The sequence below is a fragment of the Strigops habroptila genome, chromosome 3 (assembly GCF_004027225.2).
Source record: "Strigops habroptila isolate Jane chromosome 3, bStrHab1.2.pri, whole genome shotgun sequence".
NCBI lineage: Eukaryota > Metazoa > Chordata > Aves > Psittaciformes > Psittacidae > Strigops > Strigops habroptila.
Window position 1 is genome coordinate 13,514,172 of NC_044279.2, and position 19,567 is coordinate 13,533,738.

Genomic DNA, 19,567 nt, shown 5'->3' on the forward strand with positions numbered 1-19,567 from the left:
TTCATATTAGAGAATAATCCACACAGCAGAATTCATATGGAAAACAGTAAAAGACTGTTTTTCATATTACTATGTAGAAAAAAAAAATCTAGAACTAAAAATACAGTAAATGATATGAAAACGTATACAGAATTACTTGAGCCAAGAGCAAATGTGCTTTAGGAATTTAAAAGAATAAAGATGTCACAAAATTATTTTTTTTAAGAATGCCTGAAGAGAATTAAATTAAGAAATCATCCAGTATACTCACTGGAGCCTATAATTAATAATAAACATTTGATGCTGATCTGGGAATCTCAGAACACTTTACAAAACTGAACTAATTAAGCCTTATGGCACCCCTGCAAGGTAGGGTAATATATTTACTTTTGATTTATAAAAGGGTGCCTTCTGGGTGTTGTCAAAAAAGATGAGCTTAACAATTAATATAGGGGACAGTCAAAATAACAAAAACTGGCACTGAAAAATTCAACCTAGAAAACGTGATAAACAACCTGAGTGGTAATTAAATACACTAAAAGTACTGTTTTTCCCTCAGACACCAGGTAATTTATCCATCTCAGAAAATTCAACATCCAGTGAAACAGACAAATCCTAACCTGTGCTCCCAAGATCAAATTTCTACTTCATAAGCATGTTGACATGTGAGATTCAAAGCAGCAATCAACCACCTCCCATATTTAAGAGAAGCAGCTCTCAATTAAACAGCACCTCTGGTGGCATCAGGATACTACTGAGTGAGTACCACAGCTTTTTCACAGTAGGAGTATGTATTAGGTGTGCTACGTGTAGTATGTTATGTTTATGTGTGCCTCAGAAATGTTCAGTCACACTAGAAGTTGTGTGTATACATATTTTTACATATATATAAACGTATACATATACCCAGATGTGGAAACTGCTGATGATAAAATACTATCATTTTCCAACTCAGGGTACTTGTTTTTGTAATTAAATAAATGGCTTGATTAAAAAGGTGTTAACCACTTGTACAAGAGAACAGCTTACACATTTTAATGGGAACATATGTTATTAACACTGCTTGCAGCCCCAGCTCCCCCGAGGCAGTTCGCATTCACAGCTCTCAGCTCTACAGAACTGGTTTTCTAGATACACGTCACATACCTCTGCAGGGGGAACACCGCAAAACATGCGATGAAATCCTACCTCTATAATTTTTCCTGATACATCAACTAGGATCCTGGAAATGTCCCATGAAGCTGCTTTCTTGCATCTTTTACTAATGTTAAATTGTAAATAGGGGAACAGATACTTCAGAGCCACTACAGCTGCTTGTGGTACGTTCAGCTGGTCTGACACGTATTCTTGCTGTAACAAGGCACAGAATAATTAATATTGCAAAGGCAGCAGGACTTTGAATTACCAGCCATGTACCCAAAATGAGTACGAAGCAACTGTCTGGTTATATTTTACTGACAAGGCATTTTATTTCTATCATATTAAAACCAAATGATGTCAGGAAAAGCCTTTGCGTTTCATATTTGCCCATCTGCTGAGATGGTCTACTTTACTGAGTGACATCTGCTGTTGGTTCCTATTTCTGTGGCATTTAGGAGTTCCAACCCTTAATCACACTCATTCATTTCATTTCAGGGGAATTCAGTTAAAAAATCAGGGAACTTCAGCCAGTTTAACTATTTTTGCTGACCAGAGGCTCCGAGGCAAAACAGCAACATACTGAGTTCACTGTTCAACAGAAATTAAAGGAATAAACAGTACAACTAACCAGCAATACAGACTTTACATGTGCCATTTCAGTTAGTGTTACAATCAACTTTTGGTATAGTGCTCTTAAACAAAGCCAAGTCCAAACACGCTGCTAAAAAGGGGGAGAAGGCCATATTTGCTGCCAATACTGCAAAGATGATAGGAAACGAGTGATCCCTGTCAATACAATCAATATGAAAAATCCTGTCTCTTATATTTGAACAACCTCAAACTATGTAATGAAGATCAAAGTCATTGCTTAAAAGAAATGTGGCCACTGAAAAAGGGCTTTGCAAAGTAGATGTGGTATTTTACTTGTCTTATTGAAAAGAGAGCAATGGAGACAATGAAAAAAGGGGATGCAAGTGCTGGGTTTTCTTATTATTTTAATAAGCAGGGCAGGTTGTATTAAGATTAAAAATAGTTTGGGAAAGTCCTCAAGGTCAATGTAAGTAGCTTTTACTGGCTTTTACTGATGACAAATGTGGTTTTATCAGTGTTTAAACTCTCTGTATGTATGTTCTTGACTCAAAATCATAAGACAGCAAGATTATTTTTCATGTAAGTATCTAATTCGACAATAGAAAAAAAAAGAAGAGAATGAGATCAATACATTTGGAAAAATTATCAACAAGATTCAGGCATTATTCTTCACCATTTAAACCATATATCTTAAGTAGACAAGAAGCTCCTGGATTTGCTGCTTACACCTGTTATGAAACCAATATTCATCCTAGCTTACATTAGTTTTTTCCTGAGAAAAGGGAGGAAAGTGAACATACAACCGCACTCCAGGACAGGGTTTACCAAGACAGTCTTGCAAGCCACTGGCTTTCAATATAATTGTCTGTATTAGTATTACTTAATACTATTCCTATTACTCCATATTGCTGTTATTTCAGTAATCTTAAACTAGGATTATTTAAATTAGAAGTCTGCTGTTTGGATGTTTGTCCCTACCTTGACCAGCAGAGCTATGCTCTGACTTTGTGAACAAATAGATAATCAAAATCCAAGTAGTAACCTAGCAGGAACTGGGGGCAAATCCAGCTGGGGAAGGGAGGTGTCCTTCACACTGCTTCCAGAGATGGTAATAAACAGTTTGTCAGCTCGGAGCAGAGCAGCAGGGGCAGGATGTCACGCTGTAAATCTTCACACCCTCCCATCCTCCAAAGAAAAACTTGTACATAAAACCTTTTGAATGACATTAGAACCAGCTTATTTTATATCAGGAATGCCCAGGTTTTGAATTAGTCATGAAAACAGGAAATAAAACATGCACAATGATTACCATAAAGAAGTCTACATAAGTAAGTTGCTGCATTAGAGAAAAATATCATTTCTTTCTTAAGCCAAGTATGTCACAGCAAACCTGATGCCTCAGTGAGGTGCTAGTTAGATTTGACTAAAAGAGTTGAGATTATACTTTCAATATTAAGGGTTTCAATGTGTAATGATCTATTTGAGGAGGAAGGGAAACCAAACCAACCCCCGATCAAGAATAGCCAAATTTTTTCTTTACATATGTATAGGGCAGCTTCTCCTTGGGTTTCAGGAAAAAAGCATTTTTCTCCTTTGGCGTTATTTTTCTCCTTTTGATAGGCTTCTAGCTGAAGTTCACAGACTTCTAAAACTTGGAAAAAAACTAAGGTAGAGACAACCTTCATGAATTTAATTTTAAATGATACATTTGAAGCTCAGACAGCAATTTTGCCTGTTATCAAAAACAATGAGCAGCTTCTGTTATAAACCCCAGCTATTTTCATATACTGGATATTCTGAAACAGTAATTTATTTGACTTGTGATTCATGTCCTTGGATTTTGCCCCAAGACAATTTTCAATAAAATAAAATTTGTTTAAAGTTGAATCCAGACACTAATGCTAATAGGGGAGGGTTTTGGTTGGCAAAGCATGGGACTGCTAAACAGCTCCTGACTGCTGCTTTAATTCTACCTAAGATAAACAGGAAAGAATAAAAAAGGGAAACAAAAGTATGCTTCTTAATTGCATTTGCTGCTTGTTTCAAAGGATTGGTAACCCATACCAGGACATGACTAGCACTGACCACCTGCAACATGTCCACCTGAGATGGTCATGACTTTTTTGCCTTTTTTTTCTGTAAGTCTTGTTGAGCTGATTTTGGCTTCCTTCAATGCCATCAAAAGTACTAGTCAATATCTTACATACCTTACTTTTTAAAATATCATGTATGTACAAGTACTAAGAGCATAGTATTTTAGGAGAGACATTATGAAGGCACTTCATAGCAGGTATTTGTATCCAGGTATTCAGTTATTAGTATCTAGGCTGACAATGGCAGGAAAAAATAATTCTCACTACAACTTTGCCTCCAACTGTGTCAGATTTACAGAAACCCGAGTCATAGGGCTGTTGATCTGTAGGATTTCTTAACAACATTGATTAGAAGCTGGTGTTTTGCTGAGATAAAACTGAGTGCCATCTGCAAGGGAAGCAATATTTTGCTCTTTATAGACTGTGACGTCCTCTGCCTCTTGACAACCTCTTGATAGTTCCTGCGTGTGCTTCTGTGGATAAGCAGATATCTAATGCTGGCTTTGAGGAGAATGAGTCTAATGTGTGACTGTACAAGAAAAATTCACACAAGAAATTTGTAGAGGGGTTTGAATTGTGTCTTGACTGTGGCCTGGAGAACAAAAGGAAGCTGAAAAAAATCCCCTTTAGCTATGCTAGAAAATTGCTCTTATTCATTTTCTTAATGTGATGAACAATGATAGTGTTTGGTAAGGATTATGATTTGCTGGTATCTCTCGAATTAAGCTAAACTGGATAGTATAAATTACTAGTGGTCAAATTTGGCTGGCTTGCAAATAGTTTTTTCCAAATTAATGAACCATACAGTTTGGTATAATGAATGCTCTGTGGATCCTGATTTATTTTAGGTGTATATTTATATTGGCTTTTGATCAAGAACCAGATGATTTTAACCATGCTACCATGTTAAAAGATTGAATCTTTTGTGCTGGATATACCAGAAGCACTGGTACAACAACGTGCAACTCACTGTTCATCCCATTCTGCCCCTGAAAACTTCCTCAAGAGATGGTTGCAAGCGCATTTTAATTTTTCTCTGAAGCCACAACTTTAAATTTAGTTACAAATGTGATTTGTAATTATAACACATTTTAGATCTTTAGACTATTTTTTAAAAAGTTTTAGAACAGGTTCAGAGTACAAATAAATATTTTAAGTGTAAAAACTTTAAAATTAAAAACTTTAAGAACCATATTGTATTTTATAACTGTAGTCTACCTTTACATGGGAAAAATTAAATATCTTTATTGCTGGATGCTTTTTTCCTCCCTTGTGAGAAGAGCATTTTGACTATCTGCACCCCTGTATGTGTTCTGATAAACAACCTGAAATAAATACCTGACACTAGAAAATGAAAATGTCACCGATGTTTGCCTTTAGTAAAAATCAGACCTACTCTAGCATTAGTGAGAATCATGGCTTTTGAAACTCAAAGTCTCAACTATTTATTTTCTGGAGGTTTCAGAGAGCAGCTAACTTCTGTTCAACTGGCAGCTTTAGGCTGTTACTCATTTTTGGAAATGCTGGGTGGTTACATCTAAATAAAAATAAAGGATTGACAAGCTAGAAGCCTCTACTGTAAAACTGTAAAAGATGAGAAGAATAATTAGTAAATACGTTTGATAAAAATTAATCAGAAAGGCTTCAGAAATGAAGTTCTAAAAATTGATCAGAGGTTGAACCCCAACTGGACCGGGCCCTGAGCGAGCTGTCCTCACTCAGTAAGGTCCTTGTTGGAGCATGGGGGGAGCACTGGAGCAGGTGACCTCCCATGCTGCCTTCCCACCCACCTCCTTCCAGGATTCCCAATAACAGCAAATGTACTTTTTATGAATTATTGCAGCTAATTTCCTTTAGGTGAGAGGTAATGTCTGAGGAAATACTTATCTGGCTCAACTTCTGCTTAGTCTATTTATATTCAGAGATATGATGGGTTTCCTGTGCTCACACGAATCTGTTCTTTTCTAATGAACAAGATCAGATCACAACTCATATTGCTTATTGCTTTTTGTGTTGAGAACATTAAGGAGAGGAAACTAAGTCAGGAAGAAAGCTGTGTTTCCCTTATGCCAGTTTCCAATTTATTCTCATATAAAGATGCTCAGCTATTTATAGCATCTCTTTCTGAAATACAGCCAGCAGGTATGTGCTTGGGTAATGTGTCTGTTGCCAAATAAATAATTGCATGATGCTTCTAAATTTAACCATGTTCTTAAATGCACTAACATCAGATAAAGCCCCTTGCTGAAAGCAAAGTGAGCAAACTTGTTAAGACCTGGATGTAATGGATACCCAGGAATTACAGCTACTGAAACAGTAATATCACTAACACCCCAGAAATGCTCTCACAGTGGTTTTTGACCATCTGACCAAGTAGTAAGTCCTGTGCTCAATAAGCATTTTCTACCAGCATTCCTGTATTATATGCTTCAACATTACTGCCATTAAATGCTTGATGTATGATTATGTGGAGATCCTCTAAGTGAGAGGGTGACCTTTCAGTGAAGCTGGGCAAAATTTAAATTATACCATTTTAAAGTTGTTCAGTAGTACACTAATATGTATCCACTTGTTTAACTCCTGCCATTTAGCAACCTGGGTCAGCTTTGAAGGTCAATAATCAAGATAATGAGCACCATAAGGTGCTGATAAGGGATTAAAATACTGCAGGAAGGTAAATGATGTTTTATTTAGATTCCTACAGCCAGTTCGTTCTAGAGAGGCAGTAGAAAACACACACTGGTGCCAAAAACTGCCGTGTAAAAGGAGGTATCTTCACTATAAAGATTTGAAAGTCCTTTCCTTGCCTAGAAATTCCCTGGCACCAAGAGAATTTGAGAAATATTTTTTCTCAAGCCAAGTCCTGAGATAAGTTGTCTCTTTTTTATGAAACCCTGTAAAACTCATTGCCTGCCTTTACATCTTTATGTGGGCAGATAACAATTAGTTTGGCAAAAGCTTTTTTTTCCTTTATTTTCTGTCTGGCTTTTCTATTTTTATCTGCTTTTGCTTTCACAGAAACCCCCTCTCTTGCTCACTGGAAAATCACCCAGGAGCATTTTGCTGAGCTGGGGGCTCCTCTGTTCCCCCCTGGGAACTACAGATGTTTTGTTGTTTGAGTTAATTCAAAAATGCACAGTTTTAATCGTACAAAAGTGTTATCCTCATACAATGATATACGCAGGATTAAGATGAAAGTCAGTCTGTAATCCAGCATTTATTATTTGCAGCAATCAATTCCATAATGGCCCACATTCGACTGCAAGGCAATGGCTCGGCCACCTGCCCTGGCTCTGAATCCTGAGGCTGTCTTTATCTTTTCTGCTTTTCTCTGGGTAGTAAATCCCAACAGTGGCAGAGAAGCCCTGGTAAGGAAGTAATAAAGACAATATTTCATTGTAACCTTGGGCTAGCCAAAGCGACACAAATCATTTCAACCCAAGGCCATTAAAATGTCTTTCAAATACGGCATTAACTTTAAACCCTTGTTTCAATCTAGGTATTATGAAGGCAACCTTTCTTGTATAACTCAGCAAAATCAATAAACACCACCTAACATTTCCACATGCTATGTGAAGTGTGTTAGCCGATGTTACTTACCTGTCTTATTCTTTCACATTAGATGTAATTTATAACCTATGCACCTACACAAAGGACTTGTCCATCAGGAATGTGAAACTAGTTGGTTTCGTGTCAGGCAATAGGAAATGGCAATTTGGGTGGTGAATCCAAAACATTGATTTAGTGGGGGTAAAATGGGAAATGAAACAAGCAGAAGAAATGCAGAATGGTGAACGACACCAATTTCAGCACTGATTTATAGAAAATTCTCAAATTTTTTCAAATGTATAGGAAACATTAGGACCAAACAACTTGGGGTTCAGATACATTCAGTGCTCTGTTCTTGTTGCTTAGAAGGAACTGTATCTAAATACAGCAACAATCAAGATTCATTTCATAATCTTCATTTCTTATGGACATTAGTGCTTTAAATTGCCTATTGTAAAAGCTGATTTTATGCACTATTTAAGTTCAGCTCAAACAGGGTTCTAACACAATTGTTAATAGTCAGTTTCCTGGCAGTTAAATCCTTTAGAACCTCATGCTACCCCAAAAGTGCTCCACGTTTTCTTGATGTGAGATAGCCTATCTATCCATCCTGTGGCCACCAGAAGCGGTCAGCCTCTTCCCTGCTGGTACCCCTATCAACACAGCTGTATGGATGTGCCATGACCACACAGCAAACCTGGTGCTTCTGGAAAGGCACTGGAGCAAGAGAAATTTGGGTGACTGAAAGAAATCATCCATGCAGGTGACTAAAGTGAAGGAGGTGGATCAACATGCCCAAAACATTTGACACCACAGTTTCTTCCCTGTTTATTTTTGGTGTTCAGCTAACAAGATAGTGAGGGATTAAAAAGATAAGATACTCTTACATGCTGAATTCAGAAGGGGCTTTTTTTTCAATTCGGCATTTCTCAAGAGACATGAGAGTGAATTTTCACAGCAATTCTGAAGGAAATTGCTCATCTCTGTCTAGATCTACTGAGGGCAAGCCCAGTGCTACCTTATAAACATGACTATTACAGCATTTGTCAGTCATCCGATAGTGTCTGCTAATTGTAAAACTGACTAAACAGAACTGGAACTTAAGAGAAAATGAGCAGCACTGGTTCATCTCAGCCAAAGCTAAGGCCTATTTAACAAAACATGTTTGGATTTGTGAATTTCTATTGAGTGGTCTGAATCCAAGCAGTGGGTAAATAGATGACATAAAAGCAGTACTGTCAATATAACAGCTGCCATCAGAACTGAATTAAAACATGATAAAAATATAAATGATAAGTGTCTTCAGACTGTAACATGGGGCCAAATGCAGTCATCATTGTTCATGCAGCTGAGCCAAAGTGGATTCGGGATGTTTGTGGCTGGAAGAAGGAGTTGCCATCCTGCGCAGATGCTCTGCAAAGCCCTCCAGATGTTGCTCTAGGGCTCAGTCTGGAGAAACTGCTATTTCCTCCACAGAAATACATGGAGGTCAGTGAATTAACTGCCCTATTTATGTAATTTGGTAATTTTTGTCAGATTATTTTTTGTCCATTGTGGTCTTCTACTGGCAGAGGTTAATAGGGAATTAAATATGTTTTCTGAAGCATAGAAGCTTGGCAGGTAAGGACGAATCCAAAGAGCACATTCAACAATTCTGATTATTATTAAAAATAATAATAATAAATAATAACTACCTGTAGTTTGAACATGCATCAGGGCAAAAAAAGATGTATTTCCATCATCTAACACAATCAATTACATTTTATAATTTAATTCTGCAAGACTCACACTGGTAACCAAGGCAAATTGCCACTACAAAAATGAAGGAAAAAGCCTTAGCCTGAAAAAATATTGCTTCTTTTGTTTTTTAATAAAGGAGATAGATAAACCCTATCTGTGCTTTGTCTTCAGCAAATATGGCTGAGACCCTCAGCCCATGGAACTGCTGAGTAAAACAGCTCTCATGTAGATCCTAGCAACCTCAGTAGTTCAGGAAGAGTAATAGAGGCTGCTGGTTAATGATCCACTAACCTGATGTCTTAGGGTGAGGTAGAACATGACATGAAAAACATTTTGGATCCATTATGTCAAAGATCTGCATCCTAACCAGTGACCCTTACATATGACCTAATCAAAAGCAATCAATAGCATATTTTAAATAGTTTTCTCCGTTGCACTTACTAAGGACTGTGAAATCAGCCAGCATTAAATATAGACTGTAAATAAACTAAGCCACTTTATTGCTAAATGCATTGCACATTCTCCTCACCTCTTAAAAAAAAATGACAGTATAAATATAAAATCAGCACGGGTAATACAATTACTCTTCAGATAAGTACAGCTGATCATCCAATGGATTTAAAAAACTCAAGAAATTTGAAGAGAAGACAGGGGTGATTGCTCAACCAGAAAACAAAGTTGCAAGAATGGAAAGTGTGTTGAACAAAATTGGAGAAATTATTTGTTTAGTTACTGCTTTTAGAGATTATACGATAAGATTGTCAGTGAAATACTTCTGCATGTAAAACTAGAAAGTTTAGCTTTTTATTTCCTTTTAGGGAGGATAGAAAATACGGACAAAAGGGGTACCACTGAAAGATCATCTGAGTAATTTCTCTGCATCCTGAATTAGTGGGGTTTTGACCTTACCAAAAAATCCTGAATAGTTGAACACCAATAATAACCTTTCTTCAGTAATATTTTAACTATATTAAAAACACTGGACACATTTATCCTTGCTATAGGGTTCCATTAGAAAGATATTAAAGAAGATTGATGAGCTGCAGGTAGGTATTGCTAGTGATTATAATAAATTTGTTTCATTCATATGGAACCCTGCAGGTTTTATCCTTGTCAGATATTGTAATCAGCAATAAACTTAGTCATCTGATGGATGTTTAGTCAAAATGAATTGGAACAATAGAAGGGGCAATAGGAACAGATAGCAGAAAAGTGACTGGATGATGTGAAAGAAGCCAATGCATTAACTTTTTGTCAGCACTGAACTGGTCAGGCAGTTGGACTACGTGATCATTGTAGGTCCCTTCCAATGGAACTCTTCTACGCTACCCCAGAAGCAGCAGGAGAAAAGGGCCATTCTCACTCTATGAGTAAGGTCCAAATGCTTCTGGTTCCGGATCAATGTGCAGATCATGAGTGACCCATCTTTTAGATAATACCTACCGGGATCTTCCTGAGGGGACAGAGTCCATCTGGCAAAATCACAAAGCACTCTCCCAGATTAAAGCCTACTACTAAAATCTCATACTGAAAACTGTGTTTTTAATGAAGATTAATGTGCTAGATGCATGTTTTGCTTCATGTCAAGTCTTTTCTCTGGCAATAGGAGGGGCTAAGCATATGATCCATGCAGTAAAGATACCTAAGGAATTTCCAGCATCAAGTCTGTTGGTTGTCCAGGCATTGAAGATCACCTTAGTTCACGCATCCTGCATCTTCAAGTCTTTCATGTAAACAGCAAATAATACCCTCAGAGAGTTGCACCCTCTTTTCTAGCTCAGTAATATTCTCGGTGCCCACCAGAACTTTAGGAACAAGGTTTTTTTAGTTTATTTATTGCAATAAGAGTTATTCTGCATCATATCAAGTTCCTTGTAAGGTGTTTCATTTGTCACAGTGAACATATACTCAAATTTTTTCAAGCATGCCATGGCTTTGCCACTTTAAATCTGAAGTATAAAAACTGTGGCAAGTCCTGGGCAGACGTGTAGCTGACACAGACTTTCTGTACATCCTCTTCTGGATGCCAGGAATTCTGGCATGATCAACACTTAGCTAGCAGAAAGGCATTTCACAAGACTGCATTAAGCATAAAACAGAAAAAAAGATTACAGATAACTTTTCTTGGTGTGGTATGGGCACAGGTACTGACAGATTTCAAGCTTTACCTCACATTTCTTGATTTCTAAATAAGATTTTACATACTTTTACAATTTCCTTCTTATATTAGTTCTCTCAAGTTCACTGCAGTCATTTGTAGGATAATAAATGATGCTTATATAAAAGTAGTAATTCCACCACAAGATCCCAATGAATAAGAAAGCACATCATCTCCGTCAAAATGTGTTGTTTCTGGATATCAGCCAGCAGTGCACAGAATGGGTAACAGTGAGCTGCTGAGAGGTTTCATTCTTAGGAATTCGTGGAAATTATTTTTTTGCTTTAGTACCACACTGATTGGCACCTTTGCATTTCATCTCAAATTCCCTTTTGCATTAAACCAAAGTCAACGGTATACATATGTAATGACCATAACTCAGCTAAAATCAATAAGGGAAAGATGATTTATAACTAGAAAAAAATGAAAATGTTGCAAGTCATGTATTTGCCATAGAAAGGTATTTTTGGAGATGATTGAAAGTAAGGATTGACCCAAAGTAAAATCTGTTAGATCTGGGCACCCAACTTTTGCAAAAGTTCTTTATCATGATTTTTTGGAAGGGAGAGTCCAAGCCCAAGGTTTTTCTCTAAATAAAACAAAAATCTAACCTTTGGCTAGTTTTTTGATTGAAAGACTAATGGCTTGATCTTTAAAAAATGGAGCTGAAATGCCAAATGTTTGAAATGTTCAAAGACATATTCCCTCTCAGAAGATAAAAGAAAACCCTTCCCCCCTAGATCAATTTTGATTTAATATAAAATAGTAGCTGGGGGTAGATTATTTAGAAAATGGGGGGAGAATTGCTAGTTTGCTCCAGTAATGACAGCAGATCTTTGTGATAATGGCATAAAAGTTGAAGGGAAAGCAATTTTAAAGTAGGATCCTACCTTACAAACATGTATTTATCCAGTACATGACACTGTCAAAGTCATCCTGTTCTCAGAGGAGTGTTCAAGAGTGTTCATAACAAAACTGAAGAGTGTGAGCTTTCCTTATCAAGCTATTCCCATTTTTGAATATTGTTTAACAGGTAGAAATGATCTAACAGTACTAAGACATAAGGAGAGAGCTACGGAACAAAGATTTTCAAGGGAATGTAATATTTTCTGTTAACAATTTTTGCATTGCGGCACAGACCGCTTTGAGGAGTACCTGCCCTGGAGGCCAGGCTGAGTGTTGGTACTCATCACAGCACCTTTGGATGCAGTTTGGTGTTTGACTCAGAGGCACTGCAGAGGAAGGAGGGATGGGAAGAGCGTGCCAATGCTGAACTGCCCACGCAGCGTATGCACAGCCCACATACACCATAGCCACAGGAGCATATGCTTGAAGAGGACATCCGAGGAACAAGGCATGAGCAGAACCAATTGCACGCCTCAGTCCTTGGCATCACTGCTTTAAAACCTTTCCTCTTCTCCTTATGGGATTTCGTGGATCTCTTTCTTCCTGTGTTTAGCTCAGTCATTAGTCTTCGAGTACCATGAGTCACTTTCCATCACAGTGGCCTACACAAATGACAGATCATATTGATCCCTGGAGAAGTCCAGGGATGTAGCTAAAGGGAAAAGCCTGAGATCTGGAGTGTGAAATAGAGAATATTTCAGCTAATGAATCAGACTAACATTGTGTGGCAGCTGAGTCTGGTAGCTTTTGTGCAATATCCTGCAATCTCAGGATGTTGAATCAGATGTTCTGGCTTCAGAGAGCCCAAAGCCATTGCTTTAAATGTCTCAACAATCCCACTGAACACTAAGAAAACTGCTAGACTTTGTCTTTCGCATGTCACTGTTTGGTCTCGGAGAAATGTAGTCATGGATGATTAAGACATCTGAAGTAAGTGAAATTCTCTGCACACTTGAGCAGAGTGCATGAATGTAAACATCACGCCGGCCCTGGACCAAAAGGCAGTGCCACCAGCTACAAGTGAATGCTGTATGGCAGACAAGCTGCTCTCATTCGGAAAGGATACTGCATATTAATGTCCTGTGTGCTGAATAAGCCTTACTAATTACCTTTTCATCCTAATTAAGCCTTCATCTTAAGTGCACCTTTTCAACTCCATTGCCCTTTAAAGGGCAAGACTATGCAGAATACCAACTACTTAAAAATTCACTAGGGCACTACCCTTCCTGGCTACAGTTTAAAAGGATCTGGGATTTATGGTGAAATCAGGACTATGTTTTTAACTTAATTTCCCAGTCCTCATCTGCTTATACACCTGCAAATACAAAATTCCATCTGATAATTAGTGGCGAGAGAAATCAAAGGGTATGCTGTTTCATGTGGCCAAAGCTGTGTGATGAATTCAACATAAAGATACCCCCAAAAGATTACAGCTTAAGCTATTCTGCATTTGATAGAAAGTGTTAAACATTCTTAAAAAAAAAAACGGCAATTCCCTTGGATGAATCCCTGAATAGGGTTATGATTAAATCAGACATTTGGGAATAAGCTGAAAACAGGATTCTAAAGCCAAGTACTGCTGAGCTCAGCAGCAGTCCCCCAGCTCATGCTGGTTTTTATCAGTTACAAAACCAATCTGCCCTGTATTTCAAGCTCAACACAGGCACACAGGGAAATGTGATACATTTTGAACTTCAGGATGAAATTTGATTTACTCAGACATGCTTCCAGCCCTTTCCTGCTACATCATACTGGTTCCCAGTATGATTTTACTGGTTCCCAGTGCTACAGGTTAAGGTATTACCATATATTCCTGACAATCCTGTGCTTTAGGGTATTTCTTACTCAGCCTGTTCTTGTCCTTTTTTTATTTTACTTTTTCCAGTTAAAAGGAACTAAGACTATTAGTGAAATCTTAAGTCTAATTTTGAAACTTCCGGGAGCCTGCATGCTTCTGCAGTTCACCTGCAGCAGATACCAGCCACTGAGCTCTGACAGCAGACATTTACCTATCAACCCATTCAGCTTACACTGCTGTTAACCACTCTGGTTCAGTGTAATATAATCCTTAGAAGATTTTTGTGAATTTTTGTGAAAAGCAAAATTCCTCCAACATTGTAAACTTGCAGCATTGTAAAAGTCACATATCCCCATGCACAGCCAAGGGTGAGAGGGCTTCTGCAAGCTAGTGACACATCCTAGCAGTTCAAGTGAGCTGCTCCTCTTTCACTGGCTGAATGACACTGCAGGTGAGTTTCAGGATGGTTTTCATTGGGGGTGCCCAATATTTATGCAATAATTCAGTTTCGGAATTGGTACATTTTTCTGGCTTTTTAAAAACAATAATTCAAATGTAATGATAGATACTAATACTTAAAACTACTAATGTTGCAGTCAGTTGCAGGGTGACAGGTAATGATGACCTCAAATAGTCAAATGAACAACTCCAGGTAAAAAAAAAATTTAATGGTGTATTTTGAGCCTTCTAGGATTTTGACTTCCAATACATTAAAAAACCCAAGCTGCTTGCCAAGCTACCTGATAGCTCTTATTTCCAGCTGAGATTTCCAGAGTTCAATCACATGTCTGCAGAGGTACTTTTGGAGAATTACTTTTATAAAAATAGGAATATGATTTTGAAACACATATCATTGTGGGTCCACAGAGGAAGCAGGCTACATTTCCTGCTTGCTTTTTTATTGAACCATTTATATGATAAGAACATTTTTCCTTCATAGCTTGAACACTGAGATATGAGTTAACAAATTGTGTTCCCAATTTATTTGCCTTCAGCCCAAGACACAACTCCTGCCATAATTCTGCCACAACTACACAGTGAAAATGTGCAATAACTTACAGCAGGTATTCTAAACAATACAGCACACAACCATGCCATTGATAATATGACCTAAATAACATTTAGTTTTGGTCTATCCTACCTATTCTGTTTGCACACGTGTTAGAAACAGCACTCCCCAGCCATAACATGGAGTGTATCAAGGGTTTTAAATGTTAAAAAAGTTCATTTTGTAGAAAGAGTGCTCACGCTTCAGAGAAAGAGCAAAAGATTATAATGTTATCCATCAGATTGGTTATAAAATAAGTGAAAAAACCCTCAAACTGAACATGACTATGCCTGCCACCATCAAAGTATCCACTGGAGTTTCTCCTTTGCAAAATTTAGATTAGGAGCTCTAGATTAGAAGATTAATAAATGTGCTGCATTTAAAGGATTTTTTTAATCCCTCATGTGGAGTGGAACATTGACCAGAAAGGTAAACCTGAAGTTGAGGGCCATTTTTCTTTGCAGAAATGACTTTCTACACTTTCTCAGGTGAAAGAGTAAGCTAAACTTACCAAGGGAAAATTGCAGGACGGATGCAGTAGTTGTGTTAAGGCCAGTGGTGGTCTACAGGAAGAAAAGCAAACAGCAGAGAGGTTGTGTTAGATCAGCAAAACAATACATTCATCACTTGTTTTTCTTTGAAAGCTTGGAAACTCTCTGGATACCTACACCTTCAGTGCATAAAACTTTTAATTGCCACCCGTTTAAGGTTGAGCGATCATTGACATTTCTATTATGTCATTTTGATTATTGATATCTCATCACGTCAAAGCTGGATTTTTTTTCTTTCTTTCATCGTATTAATGTCTACAATGCAAGCACATTTATGTGAAGCACTGGTGCTTGACCAGTCTTTAGAAGATTGAAAAAATGAACCCTGGGATTTATGGTCAGTTTAGTATAAATCTGTATACTCAGAAGGTTTTCACTTCTCCTAACACACAACAAGAACCAAAAATGATCATAAATAAATAATAAAAATAAAATACAGTAAACCTAAAATAATAAAATTAAATATCAAAAGGGAATAACAGAATCTAAGTTGTCAACAGTCAAACGAACAAAACCTTAGTGATACCACATAAAATACACAATGAAATTTTGTAGTAGTATCTACACATTGTTGACATCCAACCAAGACCCAGAAAAAGGCAGAAAACACCGAGCGGCTCACTCTGTGTTCAGCACACCACTCTCCCTTAAGGCATTTCTTTCTTCTTTCTTTCAATGCCCCCATATTTCTGTAGTTCAAACTAGGACCGTTTTCCTAAAAATATTACAAGATAAAAAGCACGAGAGTGATGTGAAGACACCTATTTAGTTTCAATTAATTATGAAAGTTGGACTTTATGATACTGCTACATAACAAAGCAAGGCAGAAGTACTGCCTAAAACACACTTCCTGATCTAGTTATTCTCATACTAAACCCAAACCACAACACTGTCCCAGCTACTAGGAAGAAAACTCTATCCCAGCCAAAACCAGAACATCATTATAAGAGATTTTAGAGGTTACATTGAAAAAGGAAAAACATACAATTTGAAAGACAATGGCAACATTAGATCAAAAGAGAAAAGGAAAAAAGATATGGCCTGGCCAGTCAGTAAAGGTTACATTATCATAAAAAAAGTCATCTAATTGAAAAAAGAGGGACAGCAAACAGCTTAAATAATTTCATTTGATATTGTTGTCAGTGATGTCTGTATCATAGATTTCAAGACCTTGGAGTTGTCATCCATGTCAGACCCTATGCACCAGTAATTCATCCCATGACAGCTGTGACAGACTCTTCCATCGGATATGCTCCTTGTGATCTGCATCCATGCACCACATCATATCACGGATATGCCACAGAGAAGTCAAACTTCTGAGCAAATTCAGATCCAGAAGTAAGGTCCTGAGGCTAGAAGGCTTTGGCTATCAGAGCTCAGCTGGGAATCTGCATGGAGGCAGCTCCAAGAGGAGCACCCAGAGGACTGGAATGATCCTCCTGCTTTGCATGTATGAGTGATGTAAAGGAAACTGAACAGTAGATAAGAATGAAAAAAAGCGGTAATCTGCTAAATACAGATAAACTTTTGAGCTCATGGACACTAAACTGTCATTTTTGAAAAAAGCCAGCAACCAAGTAAAGATTACACTCCAGTGACTTGGAAGATGTTACATTCGTTCAAGCACCCATTAACTATGGCAGTATTACAAAGGCAATTTTATCAGCATTTCGTAATAATGAACAGTACAATTTCTGCATAATTTCCCTGAGTCACATGGTGAAAGCAGAGGTTCTTCCATTATCAGGTATTCCTGTGCTCTTTAATCATATACTATGCAGATAAACATGAAAACTGCTGGTAGACCTCTTTCACGTCTGAAGTCCTTTATTACCCTGTGCACTGCTGCATGACAATGAACAAAATCTAGTCCGAAATGCAGATGATTTCTAACTGTTATTTAGGACTCCATTGAGATAGAACAAATGTTATCTCTCAGTCACCTGTATTGGCTTTTCTGTCTTTGGAGTCTTTGAGAAGAATTTTCCATATGTTTGCAAATGTGTACTCAGAATGTATGTTCAAATGTATATGACTAATAAAGTCTAGGTGATAGTTCCCTCCATTCCCTTCCATGTACTAATATCAACTTTTGGATAGCTACATGTTAAATCAGCTCAAATAGTTTATTTCTGTTAAACTAACAGTCTTTTTCCTTGTGAGTCAGTTTTAGCGCAGATTCATTTTCTAGTGTGGTTTGCCATGCAGCCCACCAATACTCATACAAATACCATCTCTCCCCCTAGCAGGAGGACACAGGTGGTGATGCAGAGAGCAAAAGGAACTGAACTTCTTCCATTGCTGGTGTGCACCTAGTTCAGGTATTCATGAAATTATGCCTTTGAAAATAATGGATGGAGACCTGCATGGGCTGGCATGAGGTTTTGGTGTGTTTTGTTTTCTACATACATATTACATACGGAGAGGAACTTCTTATAAGTATTAAACAGCAGGAAGATTAGCTGGTAACAAGACCACTTGTGCATTAGGAGGATGCACGGAAATTTATCACAGCTATTAATGCTCTGTGAACTAGACAGATTCAGTGAGACAGATTCCCAAGGCTTCACAATCATCTCAAACAGCAACTTCTAAAACTACCTGAAAAATTGGCACTACCTCTATATAATACATATTTAAAATAAAGTTTTTTTCTCTTTGGAATATTCCTCATACGTAATTTTAGTCTTTAAGCAAAAATAGGGAAGCTGCATTTACATAACTCCTTTAAAAATGTCCTCGCCCTGCCATTTAAGTCCATTCTGTCAGGACTGATTTAGTATTAGGTATCATGCTTATGCCAAATAATAAAGTGCTTTCTGACTTGAGTTATGAGTACCTATTATATTAGTTTACATTCAATTAATTATGTTGTGCAATTTCTAATTTGAAAACGAAACCCCTTGTCAGTGTTCAGTGGCTCATATCACCAAGAAATTAAATGTATCAGTTATCACAGAAGAGGGATTCATGTAGACTTAAAAGTGACTATTTTGTGAATCACTTCAGTAATGCTTTAGAAAAAAGCATTAGACTTACTAAAAACTTTTTGCAAAGTTCTGCAAAGGAATACTAAGTTCAGATACTGCAGAGAGGCTGGCAGGGAGCCTTTACTGGCTATTTTCCTTTGCTTGCAACATCTCTGAAGCTATATATCTTTCCAGGATTTTGCCTGTGGTAAATTCTCTCCAACAGATATACACGGTTGGCATTAAAAAGCCTCTGCCTGAAGTAACAGGCAGCTGCTGGAAGTCAGGAGAAGAGAGGGAGGTCAAGGAAGCAAACCGACGGCTGTCACAGCTGCTGATATAATACATTTTGCAAATTCAACTCTTCCTAAGTATTTTAAAGCAATAATGTAGCATTAAGAGCCATGAATGGGAACAGCACTTTCAAGAGCCATTTCAAACAGAGACAGAATAGGATTCAACTAGTAAAGGTGATAGACCTAAAATGCATAATGATTGGATACATGAAACGGGTTTTAAAATTTGTGACAGGAAGAGATATGTTGTGAAATTGCTGAAATATGACTACATACCAGAAATCAGTCGGTCCTAAGAAAATAGGGATTTAAACCAATGTCCATACTCAAAAATAAAACTAAGTCAGACCTCTGCCATGAACACTGTCCTGTCCTCATCCAAAATGTTGAGCCATTAGCACGTTCTTTCAGAAGGATTTTTCTGCAGCACTACCATAATATTTATAAACACTTTCATTATTAGGCTGCTAACTGTTTATAGGCATGATGATTTTTTTCAGCTGATTATTTAATCACACCATTTTGACATAATAATATTTTTTTCCAAGTTCCTGATGCCATGGTGGTGCTATTTCACCACATGGTAATACGACAAATACAATCCAACACTGGATTTTGAAGTCAATTCGTGATTGTTATGGATAGTCTAAATAAGATATCAGCAGCTAATTAATGACATTTCAAAACCCTCAGAGCTGGAAACCTGGGTTTGCTAAATGTCATAAGTAGATTGTTTTTCAAGGAGTGTT

The 19,567-nt window shown here is 37.4% G+C and overlaps 1 protein-coding gene across 2 annotated transcripts in view; it reads right to left on the reverse strand.

Moving 5' to 3' along the window:
• Positions 1-19,567, reverse strand: part of RELN (reelin) — a 287,656-nt gene that overhangs the window by 134,340 nt on the left and 133,749 nt on the right. For both annotated transcript variants that reach the window (XM_030480802.1, XM_030480801.1), the window contains exon 8: positions 15,514-15,565. In XM_030480802.1, the coding sequence (XP_030336662.1) occupies positions 15,514-15,565 (52 nt within the window). The remainder of the gene's footprint in view (positions 1-15,513; positions 15,566-19,567) is intronic.